The 17,161-nt window shown below is 35.5% G+C and overlaps 1 protein-coding gene across 2 annotated transcripts in view; it reads left to right on the top strand.

Annotated features, from left to right (window-relative positions):
- LOC144965585 (kelch domain-containing protein 1-like) overlaps positions 1-16,667 on the top strand; it is a 38,057-nt gene extending 21,390 nt beyond the window's left edge. For both annotated transcript variants that reach the window (XM_078901088.1, XM_078901087.1), the window contains exons 2-8: positions 2,838-2,990; positions 3,901-4,040; positions 4,756-4,867; positions 6,927-7,079; positions 7,746-7,901; positions 14,002-14,175; positions 15,358-16,667. In XM_078901088.1, the coding sequence (XP_078757214.1) occupies positions 2,838-2,990; positions 3,901-4,040; positions 4,756-4,867; positions 6,927-7,079; positions 7,746-7,901; positions 14,002-14,175; positions 15,358-15,401 (932 nt within the window). In that variant the 3' untranslated portion in view covers positions 15,402-16,667. The remainder of the gene's footprint in view (positions 1-2,837; positions 2,991-3,900; positions 4,041-4,755; positions 4,868-6,926; positions 7,080-7,745; positions 7,902-14,001; positions 14,176-15,357) is intronic.
- Positions 16,668-17,161: the final 494 nt, after the last annotated feature.

The raw sequence follows: 17,161 nt of genomic DNA on the forward strand, positions 1-17,161 counted from the left end.
GGTCATGTTAATGTTAGTCAACACTCCACGCTGGCACTGAGCCCTTGTTTGTCAAGGTTTTCTTTGGGATCATTCCATGTCAAGGCAAGGCTTGTTATTGTCAAAGGTTCATGAATTCAGATTGACATGGGACTAATTTGCAGGTCTGCTGACCCAAATTATTATGACCTCTCCACTCTCATTGCCGTGAAATGGAAATACTAACGCTGTGGTTATTGCCGGACGTGTCTGCCAATTAACAAAAATGATTATTGGCAGACACATGTCTGGCAAAAACGATGAACGGTTATTGGCAGACACCTGTATGGCAATAACAGTGGACGATTATACACACACTTTTTTGAAAGGCAGGAAGTGTCAATTGCCAAGGAGTGAGTACTTGGTAGTTGACGGTTCATCAACTGCCAAAGAATCAAATAAGAACTCTTCAGATGAATGCAGTGAGCCTCGATTTTCACGCATACGAATCTCGAATCCCGTCACTTTCTTCCAATAATTCATTCCTTGTCAATCGTGAAAAGGACATTTGTTTTTAATTTTTATACGTCTTTTCACGAATTCCAAGACGAATTAAAATCATGTCAGAACAAAAATTACTGTTGTTTTCGGATTCAGGGGAAAAAATCAGAAGGACGAAGTGACAAATCCATGCCAAGGCCTAGATCTTTTTTAAAAAGTAGGATTTCCTTTGTTTTATTGCACACTGAAACAATTCACATAAAAAACATTTTTGTAACATGGTCAATCTTTGGCTTTTGTCAAAAAGTGGGTGTGGTAAGGCCCGCGGGACCAGTTTTATTAACCATGCCACAACAATACCATTTTCCCTCTGCAGTTTATCCGGGCTGGGGACCGGCATGTGAACAGCTGTTTGAATACAACGGAACATATGGCCGCATTGAAAATGTTTGGGGGGTTTTTTTGTCATTTTTTTTTCTTTTTTTTGTTTGTTTTTGTTGTTTTTTTTCTTTTTTTTCTTTTCTTTTACTTTTATTTTTGTTTCTCTCTATCCATTAAAAATGTAAAAAAAGGTTCATCATCCTTGTTATTTTGTCATTGGTCGGTAAACTCGCTCTCTGATTGGTTGGCGAAGCTCGCATTCTCATTGGACCTAATGGTGGTAAAAGCTGCGTTCTCATTGGTTTCAAATGCTGCTTTCTCATTGGTTCAAGCAGGAATCGTTTTTATAAACTTCGAGTACTCATACTCGGTATTTTTAGTATCGGATATCTACGAAAACTGCTGAAAATCACGAAAATGATGTCGTTATTCGGAGGTTCTATCAAAAGGTGCGTCATTATTTGGAGGTTTTTTTTTTACTGATCTTAAATAGAAAAAAAAATCTGGACCAGGGGTCAATGTCGTTATCAGGAGGTTGTTACTATTCGGAGGTGTCATAATCGGGAGATTCCACTGTAGTTTAATGAACTGATACGGTCCTTGACAATTGACGATTAGACAATTGCCAAGGTCCTGGACAATTGACACTACCATTTTGAAACTCCGCTCTCTTAAATATTTATCCACATTCCAGAATATTGAAAGTTTTGTAATGAAGTAATGCACATACAGAAATAAGTTAAGTTAATAAAAGGCCAATTCTATTCGCAGTAGTAATGCGAATAGTGATTTCCTCTTCACATTAGTACTGCGAATAATGATTTCCTCTATTCGCAGTGTAGTACTGAATATCTTGATCTTATGCTAAGACTAAGAGTGCTATTGACATTTTGAGTATATCACACTTCGTGTGCTCCAGTATGGTTGATGTTACAGATTGTAGACTAGATTATTATCAGAATTAGATTTGCTACTTGTTTTTGAGAAAATACCGAGCTCAGGGATTTGGTTAAGGAGCGAGATCCCTGCGTCATCTTGCTTTGTTTACACAGAGGCAATGGCCAGTGGTCTAAAGTGTTCCAAGACTAAAAATGTAACCAAGAGAGGATGATGCCAGTGGAAAGTTAAGCCGGGAATATGGGATTTGGACACCAGTGGGAAGTAAAGTTAGGACTAAGGGAGATGGGCTCCCGTGGGGAATGAACCTGAGGCAATGGGAGGTGGGTACCATTGGGTGAAAGAACACAGGATTATAGGACAGGATGAGATTCAAATGGCGATTGAACCCGGGACTATGGGAGGTGGACACTATTGGTGAGTGAACTCAAGTCACAGGATTATAGGACAGGATGAGATACAAATGGCGATTGAACCCGGGACTATGAGAGATGGACACTATTGGTGAGTGAACTCAAGGCTAAGGAAGAAGATACCCTCTGGAGAGTGAGCCTGAGACTATCTGATAAAACCAGGGACACCTTTGGAGGCCGAAACTAGGAATCTGGGAGGTGGGCACAATTGGGGAAGGAACCAGGGGTATGAGAAGTGGATACTAGTAGAGAATGAACCTAGGACTACTGGAGGTTTCGGAAAAAAAACGTTTCTTTGTTTTGGAAAAATGAAGTACTCTTCTGGGTTTACTCCGCACTGGTGTCCTAATCCCATATTCCCGGCTTCACTCTCCACTGGTATCTACCACCCGTAGTCCCAGGTTCATTACCCATTGGTCCCCACCTCCTATAGTCTCAGGTTCATTCCCCTCTGGTACCCACTTCCCATAGTCCCAGGTTCATTTCCCTCTGATATCCTCCTCCCATAGTGCCAGGTTCACTTCCCGCTGGTGTCCACATCCCAGAATGTTATTATTTTTTATTTTTTTTGCTGCTTCCCAATAACTTTGCAGAAACCACCTTATTTGTGTTTGTTTTTAAAAGGAATTTTGTCATCCTTTTTGTTTGGCCTTTATAGTTAAACATTTGTTTGATTTGTCTCTGCAGCTGCACATAAGTGGTCAAAGCCAGTAGTCCATGGATCTCCACCACCAGCAAGATCTGCAGCCTCTTTAGTTGCAGTTGATACTAAATTATACCTTTTTGGTGGTCTTAGTCATATATGTGGATGGTTTGACGATGTTCATACTTTTGACACAGGTTTGTGGATACTGGTCATGACTATAGTTTTCACTTGTACTATGCAAACTTTTGTAAGATAATCGCTTCCAATTTGATATCTCCAATAGATTGATAAGTCAAATTACAAATTGCTTTGTGCATGACAATTAAAGATCTAAGCCAGAGGTAGGGCTAACTTTTCTCTTTATAATATGGAATTTTACAATGCTCCAGTTCTACTCTAACATTAATGAGCTTTTTGTAATATTGATTATTAACTTAAGTTAGTATGTCGGTTTCTGGTGAAAACTTTAGTATCACATTTATAATTCTAATTCGATAGTAGGGCTACCAAATATTTTCTTCTTGCATCAGAATCAGTTTTTACTATTCATGTTTATAGTTTTGTTCCTCTCTTGCATAACTTAAATATTTATTTTGATTATAATTGTACATTTTAAATATTTCACCCCCTATATATCTTAAAACTATTATCATTTTGTAACAATAGCAGTTTGGTACCATGTTTCCTGACATTTAAAATTTAAAATTTCCAATTTTACATAAGATTGAGCTTTTAAAATGTCCCACCAACTCCAAACATCTATAAAGAAATGAGAGATAAATGCTTATTTACATTTTCAAATTGAACACTTATCTCCAAACCTTTCTCTTTTTTGAACAGCTAATCTTACACTTTTTTTTGCATGTTGATCTCTGTTCCGGCTATTTTACTTTTATTCAGTCTTCTTTACATTGTTGCATAGATAAAGCTTCAACTGAATCTAGTCAAAGCTGGTACTGAAAAGACCTAAAATGTGTCGCAAACTAGTCAAAAAATAGTTTTATTATTACTACTTCCCTTTACTTTCTAGATTGGTAGGAAACTAAGACTTATCCCCAATTAATTTGTTTGGAGTTATGAATGAAATAACTTTTTTTTTTTCAGTTACAAGCACTTGGTCTATCTTGGAAACAGAAGGCATGAAACCCAGGGCCAGAGATAAGCTGCAAGCTGTAGCCATTGATACAAATATTTATTATTTTGGAGGATTTGGACCAAAGTCAGATGAGGCTGAAGTTGACGATGTAAGCTCGCCTCTTAGAATTTAGTTTTGTTTCTTGGATTTTTTTGTTTGTTTTTTTTTTAGTTTGTTTGAAATGATTAATGTTTCGTCTTTTAGATTTTACTTAATACCTTTTTAGTATAAATGTTTCCTAATAAGTGGAAATTTCCTATATGTGCCTCTCAGTAGATTTTGTGTCAAAATTGGTTGATTCTTTTTTTCAAAAACGATTTGGATATCCCTATCATAAAATGTATATAGTGGAATTACTGAGAAATACCTTTTGCATTTCTTTCGTTTGTATTAAACTCAGCATGTTTATATTTTATAATATTTAAAATTTGTTTCTCATATTTTCTTTTATTATAAAACTTAATTTTTTTTGGCAAATCCATGACCCAAGTGACTTTTATCTTTAAATAAAACTCTAAAACTAAAAGAGGCATACAGCTTGTTTGTTATGAAATTACATTTCCAAAAATATATAGGTTTTGGTGGTTTAATGGTAAACAATATATTGTGAATATTGTTTTGTATATATGAGCTTCAAGTGAAATAAGCTGCTGGGTTATATTTGGCACTCAGAGGGTTAAACGGGTTCAATTTCACCCCCTCTCCCCTGCTTTTCTCTTCTTTCTATTTTTTTTATTGCCCAAATGTTATGTGCATTTTCACCCATTTTGAGGATTTTGCAAGTCAGTTTTAATTTTAATGCTTGATTAACTTTTTTCTTTTAGCTCGCTGGAAATGATGATGATGAATATGAAGATGAGGAAGACATACCAGAAAGTCATGAACAAGATGGGGCTGAATTTGGTTGGTTTAATGATCTTTGGGTCCTGGACACATGTAAGAAATCATATAGCTTGAAATGTGTGTGTGTGTGTGTGTGTGTGTGTGTGTGTGTGTGTGAATGGGAAGGTGGTTTTGCTGAAACTGCAAATACAGATCTTCCTACCCATGTTTTGTGTGTTTGATTGGGCTTTTTTTGGGATTAAAAAAAATAATTCTTGTCTTGTTTCCCACTTTGAGTGAAATTAGATGTAATAAGACAAGCATGCCTACCGTCCCGGAATTTCCACAACCACCACCAAATCATCATGATCCCCACCACCAAAACTTACCACATCATCATTATCACTACCACATCATCACCTCTCCTACCACTGCTGTTCATTTTACTACTACAACCACCACCACATCATCATTTCTATCACCACTACTTCAACCACCACCACCACATCATTGTCCCTACAACCACTACAACAACCACCACCACCACATCATTGTCCCTACAACCACTACTACAACATCCACCACCACATCATTGTCCCTACAACCACTACTACAACATCCACCACCACATCATCATCATCAACAAACCATATCATTTGGAAATTGGTAATCTATTTTCTATCACAATGATTGGAGAAATATTTCCTCCTTTTTTTGTGGTCAGTTATTCTCACCAGTGATGTTGTTATCTTGAGGTGTTGTCCAAGTAAAATTGTATTTTTAAACCAGATTGAGGATACTTCTTTTGTTGCCAGCAAAAAGTACCTCTGGCACCATTGTAACAACATTATGCTCTTGATGTCAGATGTTTGACTATCTTTTAAGACATTACTATTGCATGGCGTATTATTACTGAAATTTGGGGTTTTATCTGTAAAATGTCCCTGAATTTTGAAATTGAGGGTAGGCATGCCTGATAAGGTAAATGCATCATCCAACACTACATTGACCATGAAATGATCAGAGCCCTCTTAAATGAAAACACGCAAATGTTAAGACTGTAATTGGAAACTTCGAATTAATGATCAGTCCTGATAGGGTCTGTTTTTTTTTTTGTTTTTTTTTTTACCTTGGGTGAAGGGGAGGTGGTTATTATTTCTAGTTTTATTTTTTGATAATGATAATTAGACTCTCATCATTTCAAATTATCCTCCTTCAAAGCTAGTTTTTTTTGGGTTTTTTCTAGAGGATTTGTGGAAACACGCAAACCCCTTTTTTGCAAATTATAGGTTTATAAATACTAGTTAATTCAAGTTTTTATTGACTAATAGTAATAGTGATCAGGAAATAAAGACTATTACAGTAGAGCATGGATATTGAGAACAGTCTCAGAAATTAAAATAGTTCTTTGTTGAAGGGGGGAGATGGGTGAGAAATGATATGTACATATACGCAGGTCTGACATCCAACCGAACTCAATTTTGGGCCTAGTGTAATATTGTTGTAATGGACAATATTTTGCGTCATTTTTTGAGGTTTCCATTCCAACAATGAGCTCATAATGAATTGGGTTATCGTACCTGCAAATATGTGCACATTGGTCAGAGACTTATATTTGTTTTGTTTTTTTTCATCTGAATATTATATTTTATTTTTCATTATTAATATACAATGACTCTTATCCGTCAACTCAGACGTCATGCTTTTTTAGTAATCACAGTGCAAAGATTTACAAAGAAATTAATTATTCATCCACCAAAAGTGTTACTGCCTATCATCCATGTACATAATATTACCTTGAGAGCATTATTATCTGTCATATATTAATTATCTTTATTTATTTATTCATTTATGTGCTTATCTAGTTATCTGTCCTCGATTTAATTACTGCAGTGATATTAACTATGATTTGTATGGCGATGATGTAACACATGTGGTAATTTCTGAGAGGATCAATAAAGTATTATTATTATTATTATTATTATTATTATTATTATTATTATTATTATTATTATTATTATTATTATTATTAAGTTATGTAGCACCATTTTTAAAAAGGTACTTTCATATCATTGTCATGTCGTTATCTGCTCTGCACGTAATTTTTATATCATATATATCATTTTGTATAGTTTATTCCCTTTTTTTTCCCCATGTTATTTATCTCTTTTAGTAACTCTGAAATGGTTTGAACCGATGCAAATGAACCTTGGTGTACCTACGCAAAGAGCAGCTCATGGGATGTGTGCTGTTGGAAGAAATATTGTCATTTTTGGTGGCCGGGATGTAGAAGACAGACAAAATGATGTTCATGTTTTCAATATAGGTATGGGTTTTATGGGTACTTAAAAAAAAATTTCTTTCTTATCTTTTTTTCTTTTCTTTTTTTTTTTAATTATATGGTTTTATACACTTAAATGCACTTTATTGACACCTATTTATTTTTCTTTGGGTGCATTCACATGAGGTGGTGACTTTTCTCAAGCGTACGACTTGATTTCAATAGACAAAATAATTGAAACAATGCTTTCAAAAATGCTGTTGGTAGAGAATCCATGTCTTACATTCAGGCAAATGATGAATGAAATCTTTATGATGCTTATAATCATTAAGTCAAGTAATTCTTTAGACTAAATTGATCTTTAGTTGGTGTATAATGCGAAATTGTGTTCTTATACTATTCAATTTGATCTTTTCTTTTGTTTGTATCAACTGTTATCCATTTATATCTCCATTTTTAACAAGATATTTAAAGGCCTTTTGACCTATTTAACCCTTAATGATTGTATATGATATGATAACTAACATAGGTCATTTTAATTATTTACTACATTGGTTATGCATGCCACCATGTGTTTAATTTTTGCATTTTCCAAAAACATAAAGAAGAGTATGGTAATATGACTATTTTGTTACAGTCCAAATATATAATAAGGGTGAGGATAAAGATCTAAAATTATGTCGTAATTATTCTCTATTTTTTGTGCAACAGATACAAAAAAATGGGACACAGATCTCATGCTCAGTGGTCACTCACCAGGACCCCGGTCATTCCACACTGTAACTGCTGTTGGGAATAGAGTTGTGGTGTTTGGTGGAAGAGGTCGAGATAATAATCATTATAATGATTTTGATGTCCTCGATTTAGGTAGGTGTGTCATTTATAGATATGCTTTCCTTACATTTTTTTTGGTATGGTTTGTGGGTGGTTTGTTTTTGTTGTAACGTCATTTTCAGAACTTCAATATGAATACAACTCCATATTCCTAAGCTTTGTTACATTAATTCGGATAGTGTGAAGTATTTTGTTTCTTTTGATTTAAGCTCCTTCACTTCCTTTCTTTTAAATTTTGAATCTTAATTCTATGATCTTTCTGTTGTTGCTATAAATCGTTTATCAAGCTATTATATTTAAGATTAGGTTTTTGTTGTTAACAAACCCTGCACTTTTCAAACTTTCTGTGTTTGTTTCCACTCGTACTCTATGACACTTTCACAAAATTTGAACCCCTTAACATCAACACTGGGACATTGATGACTTTACAAAAGCCAGGGAAATCTAAAGGTCCTCCCCAAAACCTATGACCAATAACGCTATTAAACAGAATAAGGAAGACTTGCTACACTGCCCTTGAATAGAATAAGAATGAAAGTAGCAGACTATTCATCACCAAATCAAAGTGGTTTCTCTCAAGATTCTAGCACATCCAATGTCGTTTGGGCCCAGAAATGGTTGGTTGCAAAAAAAAAAACCCAAGAAAACATAGACATCAAGATTACTGGGGTCCATATGTCATCAGCTTTTTATGCCATAGACAGAAACAAGCTTTTAGAACTAAGAATCATACAATATCTCTGGGCTACATTACCATCGTGTCTAAAATTACACAGGGCCTCAACTACAAAAACAGGTAACTCCACAAGGAGACCGTTTGAGTCTGGTGTTGTTCATGACATATTCTAGAACATGCACTGAAGGAAGTTAGGAGCATCTTGCCACAACATGTTTTAACACTTAAATCATTATACCCCCTGGAATAGCTGATGTGGATGATATAGACATCGGGAGTCATATCAATATTGATATCGTGGAGAAAATGTAACAAACACACGCCCTCCTTGTAAACTTTGGCAAAACAGAGATACCCGTGGTGAATTCCAGAACACTGCAGAATGGCACGCTGGAGCTGGGTGACCAATTTTTTCTTTATAATGACTTTACCTCCCATGAGCATTGGATTTTGACCCGCTTGAATTCCAGTGAGCACAGTATTTAGTAATCAAATTACCACATACAAAGTATTGGAGCATAATACTCCAAAAAAATTACGCATTCAAAAGATAATGCAACCAGCTGCCCACAAAATCCAGTGCTCTTAATTTTCCACTTTTTGGCGGAATTCCGTCTTTTCCAGCACCTCAGACAATATCTCTCTCTCTCTCTCTCTCTCTCTCTCTCTCTCTCTCTCTCTCTCTCTCTCTCTCTCTCTCTCTCTCTCTCTCTCTCTCTCATTCTCCTCTCTCTCTCATTCTCCTCTCTCTCTCATTCTCCTCTCTCTCTCTCTCTCTCTCTCTCTTTTTTTTTTTTTTTTTTTTTTTATTGAGATTAATAGAAGTACCTTAGCTCTTATCTCGGTTTGTACCTTGTTTAGTGTCTTGGTCATAAGTTATTTATGACACAGTATCATTAGATTTTTTTTTGATTTTTTTTTTTTTTTTCTTTATCTTCTCATCATTTTCTCTCCTTCACTTTCCCCTCCCTTTTACTTGCATTTTGTCATAAGATTTATCTGATTATGGTGAAATAATAATATATACAATGAGGCAATGAGAAGTGTAATCGACTTCGGAAACAAAGAACAAACGGCTGATTTTTAATTTAATCTTTTTTTCTATTTTGCAATTTATTTAAAATTCATGAGTTTAATAATTTGCATAACCACTTGGTTGCAACAGGCAATAACTTCTAGCATAAAGCATGAGATTGATTTGACCTTTAAGGCAAAAGTTAATCATCTCTTCATGTAGTGGTTAAGTAACATTGTTGGTGTTATGAATTGTATGCTTAAAAGGGATATTTATCACATATATAATAATCCTTAAAATTTTAATATCTTAATGTTTGAAATGGATGTATATATGTAGTATTAATATGTAACGCAGGGTGTCCAGCGAGGTCGGATAAGTGGGATAAAGTCAGATTTTTTCCCTTAAGGTCGGATTGGTAGGAAAAAGTCGGATAATTGCACCCCAGGTCGGATTTTTTGCCGTGTCAAGCATTTTCCTCAAAACCACAAAATCACCAATATGTCTTATGTCATATTTTGACACCTGTGCTTTGTCTCTTGAAATTGGTGACGGTCCCGTTTTTATGACGTCGGGCCAGACAGAATGGCACCAGATGTCACAATTGATATAGAAAACGAGTGGTGTTCTTTGATTAGCTGGTTGATGGTTGAAGGGGAAGGGAGGGACAAATGGGTCTGGATTTTTTTCTCCGTTGTAGGTACCTATTGCCTTTTTAATACCCCCCCCCCCCTCTCTCTCTCTCTCACTCTATCTCTCTCTCTCTCTCTCTCACTCTCTCACTCTATCTCTCTCTCTCTCTCTCTCTCTCTTTCTCTCTCTCTCTCTCTCTCTCTCTCTCTTTCTCTCTCTCTCTCTCTCTCTCTCTCTCTCTCTCTCTCTCTCTCTCTCTCTCTCTCTCTCTCTCTCTCTCTCTCTCTCTCATAATCATCTGGTTATACAGAGATAATAATATATTATTAGAATACTGGGTGGGGATCCTGACCTCCCATAGCGGGCAGGGAGGTACATACTGTGTCTTCTATTTATCCCCTTATATCTGTTTTCCAACTTGCTTTCTGTCTTTGTCTTGGAGTGAGATTGCTTGGTTTTGTCCTAACCTTGGTCGAAGTCCTTGGTTGAGAGGGAAACAGTCGAATGTATAGTTATTGCTTTGGGAGATGATATTTTTTTTCCTTGTAAATCATCTCTATGTTATGTACTGTATTATGTTTTATTTACATGTTATATTTGATTTGTTAACATTTGAGTGTATTCCTCTGAGTGGGGACCTGTGCTTGTGTCTGGATGAGACTTTTAGGTGATCTCAACCTAAGTACTTTGATGGTGTGCTCTTGGAATCTACATCTGTTTCCTATTTGAACAAATTCCCCATTGTCTTACCTTTTCTTAGGTGCTTTAATTGAATTCTATAACTTTTTACTATCCCATTTCTTCCTTTTTACTGGCGCTGATATGACCTTAATGTGTTGCAAGCGCCGTAAAACCCTCAAAAACAAAACAAACAATATTATTAGAATAAAGCAATGGTGATTGGCTTAATTTACTCTTCTTTCTTTTTACCTTTGGGCTATGGCTTTAATTTGAGAGATTATTGGGTTGTATTTAAGCTGAATAACCACTATGTATTTTCGGTAACAAAGATATTGTAGCCTGCTTTATGAAGTAAAAATCAAAACAAAACAACACTTTCTGGCCTTGTATTTGAATAGCATTGTAGGCTTTTTACATATGGAAAGGACAATTCATTACATGTTTACAAAAAGTAAATTTATGTCTAATAATAAGAATGGATTTATACTACTTATAGTAATATATTAAATAATACTAATACAAAACTATGTTCCTGTTATTTTTACACTTTGCTTGTGATCTATAGACGGGAGACATTTTCCTCCTTTTTGACAAATTGCTATTATCATCACTGAATAAAAAACACTCACCAAAACCACTACATCAACATCTCTACCACCACTACTACCACCACTACTACTACAACTACCACCACATCATCATTCCTACTACAACCACCACCACACAATAATCTCTAAGACCACCACTACTACAACCACCACCACATCATCAATCCTACTACAACCACCACCACAGCATCATCCCTACCACCACTACTACTACAACCACCATCACATCATCATCTCTAAGACCACACTACTACTACAATCACCACCACATCATCATCCCTACCACCACTACCACATCATCCCTACCACCACTCCTACTACAACCACCACCACACCATCATCACTACTACTACAAATAACACATCATCCCTATCACCACTACTACTACAACCACACCACATCATAAACCCTACTACCACTACTACAACCACCACCACATCATCATCCCTACCACCACTACTACTACAACAACCACCACATCGTCATTCCTACCACAGCTACTACAACCACCACCACACAATCATCCATACGACCACTACTACTACTACTACAATCACTACTACCACATCATCCCTATCACCACTACTACGACAACCATCACATCATCATCCCTACTACAACCACCAAATGTTTAAATTACACTTTCAGCTATTTAAATTCCACCGAGTCGTGTCAGAAATTGCTGCAAGACAAATTTTGGATCGCATCTCAGTAAATTTGAGTGAAATTCAAATTTATCGGTTATGGTCGCATGGATGGGTCATGATCTTCACGATGAAAAATTTCCACCTTTTTTGTGACCAGTCATTCTCACCCCTGCTTTTCAATTGCTTGGTAGGATTTTTTGGGGGGAGGTAGGATTTTTAAGTCTGATAATCTGCTGGACACCCTGTAACGTACTAAAGTCCACCCCGGATAATTGAAGCTTGGTTAATCACATTTCCAAAAAAAAATACAGAATTAATTCTATATAAAAGTCACTAGTTAATCGCAACAAACTTCAGTTAATCTCAACACACTTTAAAAGTGGCAAATTCAAGAAATAAATCAAACAAAATCTCATGATTAAATATCATCATGGGTGAAATCATGTGAGGCTGAAGAATCAAGAGTGGGCGGGGTTTAATGCTACAGTAGTTTGTTACCACACTATTAGAGACAAAAGAGGATGGGGCTTTGCACTATGGGTTTATGCGGTCATCTGTGACAATTAGATAGGAGGCAAGGGGGGTGGGCATAGTCTAGACAAAGACGGTTGTGAGGATTGACATCTATGCATTGTGACCATTGTGTTTTGTGAGAGCTTATTGTCTCTCATCACGGCTGTTCTCTTTGACTCTTACACATGTTGAGAACAAATGAGTGAAAGTTGAAGAGGATGATGATGAGATCGAATCTTTGCCGAATAGAGAAAAGCTAGACCTCGTGAAATATCTCCTCCTCATTCAAGAAGACTCTTTTAACAGATTTGCTTCCATCATTGGAAACTATTAAACAACACATTTATATACATGTCTTCTTAGGGACATGAGTGATGTCAAACAAACGCTTAGGAAAATTATGGAATTTACAACCATAAAAAAGAAAAGAAAAAAGACAACAAAACACACAAAAAAATATATATATTTTTTTAATGAGGCCATGGATTATCCCAAACTCTTGTAAACTCAGAGGGACATGGAAAATGTTGCAATAGTGGGCAGGAAACTCAACTTTCGTTAATTGCAACATTTACCCTGATCCCAAGGTGTTGCAGTTATCCGGGGTGGACTTAAATACTATTGCCTAAATGTGTAATTTTGGATATGGATTGAGTTTGGCAGACGGATGGATACATTGTCTCCCTTTTTGACAAAATGTCATCATCACTGGTAGCTATCTTGGCTTTCTCTAGTCACTTATTGGGCAACCATGGAATGCATGTTTGTTTTGTCTGCTTTTTCTTTTTAGATAACCTAGAGTCATAATTTACTCAGGGGAGAATTGGACGGTGTTGATTATTTTTTCTTTTGCTGCTGTCAAAATTTTTCAGACTTTTTGACTTTCGCCTGTTAAGAGCACTAAAAATCCTTTCTTTTTCAATTATTGAATAGTTGACCAAAAAGTTCAATTTGCAAGAATCAACTGCATGAACATTACATTTCATTAAAAGAAGTTCAGCCATTTTTATTGTTAATAATAAATGTTCAAGTGAAGAGAATGTGGTGATTGCTTTCGATAAAAACAAGATGACGGAAGTGAAAATTTAGACAACTGGATGTTCAGACTAAAACTTGATATGATCTCCATAAAAAGGTTTTTAATTTTAGAACTAAATAATTTTGCCCTCTCAATACTAAAAACTTGATAGAATATTTTTTTTAAAATTAGAACATGGGTCCGGACTAGTCATTGGAATGTGGCATTGATTGAAATCCTTATGCTGGAAGTGTTTAGAGTTGAGCAACTCTCATTTTGCATACAGAAAAGCTAATTCCTATCTCTTCTTTTTTTTTTTTTTTTGGATTATTTTTGACACAGATAAGAGAGAGTGGTCAAGAGCATCATCCGAAGGTTACAAACCACCTGCAAGAGGCCAGCATTGTGCACTTACAGTTGGAGACACCTTCCTCATATTTGGTGGCTCTGGCAATTTCAGTCCAGAAATCATGCAGTGTCAAACGTTTTTTACAGATACATTTTTTATAAAGACAGGTAAGTGTGGTGGGTTTTGCTAGTTAATCAAACATGTTTTCTCCTATTCTGACCTTAGAGTTTCAAGCATCGTCTAGAAATACCTATGAAACAAGGTTCCCCACACCAACCTCCCCAATATGAACAGGATATGGATCATACAAAGACCTGCTCCTAAATGCTAAAAAGACCAAAGTATTGGGCTGATAAAAGTCCAAAAGCTCAAATTGTGGCTAATGGAGAAAAATTGGAGAATGTCAACAATTTTGCTTATCTTGGGGCAAGAATAGAGGCAAATGGAAGATCGACCCTGATAACCAAAGGAGGATAGCACTTGCCCAAACAAAATTGACAAAAATGATATTATGGAAAAGTGAAATAATCCAACTGAACATGAAAATATTAAGAACATGCATATTTCAAACAGCATTATATAGATGTGAATCATGGGCAATCACAATAAAAAAAGATAAGAATAAAATTAATGCTTTTGAAATGAAATGCAACCAGAAAATTCCCCTTATTCCCTGGTCAGCAAAGGAAACTAACCAAAATGTGAAAGGGTCTCTGGGCATTAGACGAGGGAGCCATATCTCAAGATGATACAGAAACTAAAACTTGCTTTTGTTTGGACATATAAAGAGACTTGACACCCTTGAAAAACATTTTCTAGAAGGTATTGTGGTGGCTAAAAGAGGGAGAGGGAGACCAAGAAGAAGATGACTATAAGACATCAACGAATGAATAAATAAGCCAGTGACTGAATGTGGAAGGATGGCAAAAGCTTGTCGGTTGGGAGTTGTGGAGGCCACGTCTAGGAGGGATATAAGCCATTATGATGATGATGATGATGATTGACCATACTAAATTAATATTTTCCTGTTAGGGTGGGGGTGTTGAAATTTTCAAATGTAATTCAATGACATTGTATGAGAAGTTTTTTTTAATTACTTTTTTTTTGTTTTGTTTTGTTGTTTTGTTTTGTTTTTGTTATTTTATTCAGTTCACTTACTTTCCCGTGTTTCAAGAAAATGAGCAGGGTAGTTGGGTAAAATACTCTTAAGTCTCAGCTTATCGTCAAAGTATTTTGTTGGGACTGGGATGAGACTGTAATTCATTCTGTATTTATTGTTCTAATTGATACTATATCTTTGTTGTTATCCCTTCCTGATTTTTTGTTTTGTATTTTTGTTTCATTGGCAGATTCATTTTCAAGCAATGACAAGAAAACCAATGGAGTGTCATAAATTGTGACCAATGCTCAAAATATTTTCAAATTTGTGCTATTCTAACAATATATATATTTTTTTTTTACTCCTCCCAAAACCGTGAAAACTACGAATGATTTGAGTGTATCATGATATCAGGATCAAATTACTATTGATAGAAATGATGTTAATTGGGAGTATATAAATTAAAAAATTATTTGTGACATTGAGGCAATGACAACCGTTATTTTATTTTTCTTAAAATAGGATATTGTGTAAACAGTGGAGTGTATTCCTCTGTATGTCATCCTGCTCCCGTGTTTGGATGGGACTTTTAGGTGATCTCAAACTAAGTACATTGATGGAGTGGCCTCCCTCTTTTCCCTTTTCGAACCAATCCTCTTTGTCTGGGTGGGAACTTTGACCTCAGGAGGGCAGGAGGTCACACTGTCTTCTATCCCCTATATCTGTTTTCTGGGTTGCTTTCTGTCCTTGTCTTGGAATGGGATTACTTAGTTTTGTCCTAGACCTGGACAGAGTCCTTGACTGGAAGGGAAGCAGTCAAATGTATAGTTATAGTTTTTGGAGATAATATTTATTTCCTTGTAAATCATCTCTCTGTTATGCACTGAAACAATTTTTTTTTTTTGTTTTAAATATATAGTGGTTTTTAAACATTTGAGTGTATTCCTCTTAGTGGGGACCTTTCCTTGTTTTTGAATAAGACTTTTAGGTGGTCGCAAACTAAGTACAGTGAAAGTGTGCTTTTGGAATCTTCATCTTTTCCCTGTTTGAACCTTTCCCCTTTTGTCTTACTTTTTCTTGTGCACTTTCAATCTATAATCTTTTCCACAATCCCATTTTTCCTTTTTACTGGCGCTGAAATGACCTAAATATGTCACAAGCGCCATAAAACCCTTAAAAACAAAACAAACAATCCTCTTTCCCTTACTTTCTCTCGGGTGCTTTTAATCATAAATGTATTATATTGTCTTCCTTTTTACTATCATTGAAATACTGTAAAACCTATAAAAACACAAAACACAAATACATTGATGTAAAGCTATGCAATTAGATACAATCTAATTAATAAATGCAATAAAATTTCTCTCTGTCTGATAACAAAGTATTTATTGTTAAAGAATCTACGTAAAACCCTAGTGTAGTGTAGTTAGGTTTGACAGCTATATTGTATCCTATACATCTCATTTTATGCGTCTCTTTACCCTCATGTGACAATTGAATAGATGTGTACGTTGAAATTGAAGCATGCCTGCAGTTGTTTATTAAATTATTTAAACCATATTTGGCATTTTACACTTGTTTGCTTGATTTCGCCTTTTTTTCCATCTCACATCAATCTCAGATATTTGGAATATGATGTATTTCTGGCTTTCTTTTAACAATCTGATTAACAGTGGGATGCTTTCTGTCCTTGCTCTGAAATAAGACTGTTTTGACCCTAACCTGGCTGGGGTCAATAGGGGAACAGTCATACATATGTATATGGCTATATATACTTTTTTTTTTTTTCCGGAGTGGAGGGGGTAAATATTTATCCCTATAAATTATCTCTCTCTTATGTTTTACAGTTTAGCATGCTTAACACTAACACACACAAGCTTGTAATGAATTTACAGAAATAACTTAAGCATGTCTATAGGGGGGAATGTTTTAAAAAATTGCCTACTCTGCTGATTCTTTATAGACTGGTTTGTTATATAGTAAACGAAAAGGGATAAAACACCTGTGACTACCTTTGAGTTGGTAAAAAATATCTGTTCATTACAGCGTTTTGC

Source organism: Berghia stephanieae, chromosome 2, assembly GCF_034508935.2.
Source record: "Berghia stephanieae isolate SIO BIC M18660-M18661 chromosome 2, UCSD_Bste_1.3, whole genome shotgun sequence".
In the NCBI taxonomy this organism is placed as follows: Eukaryota; Metazoa; Mollusca; class Gastropoda; order Nudibranchia; family Aeolidiidae; genus Berghia; species Berghia stephanieae.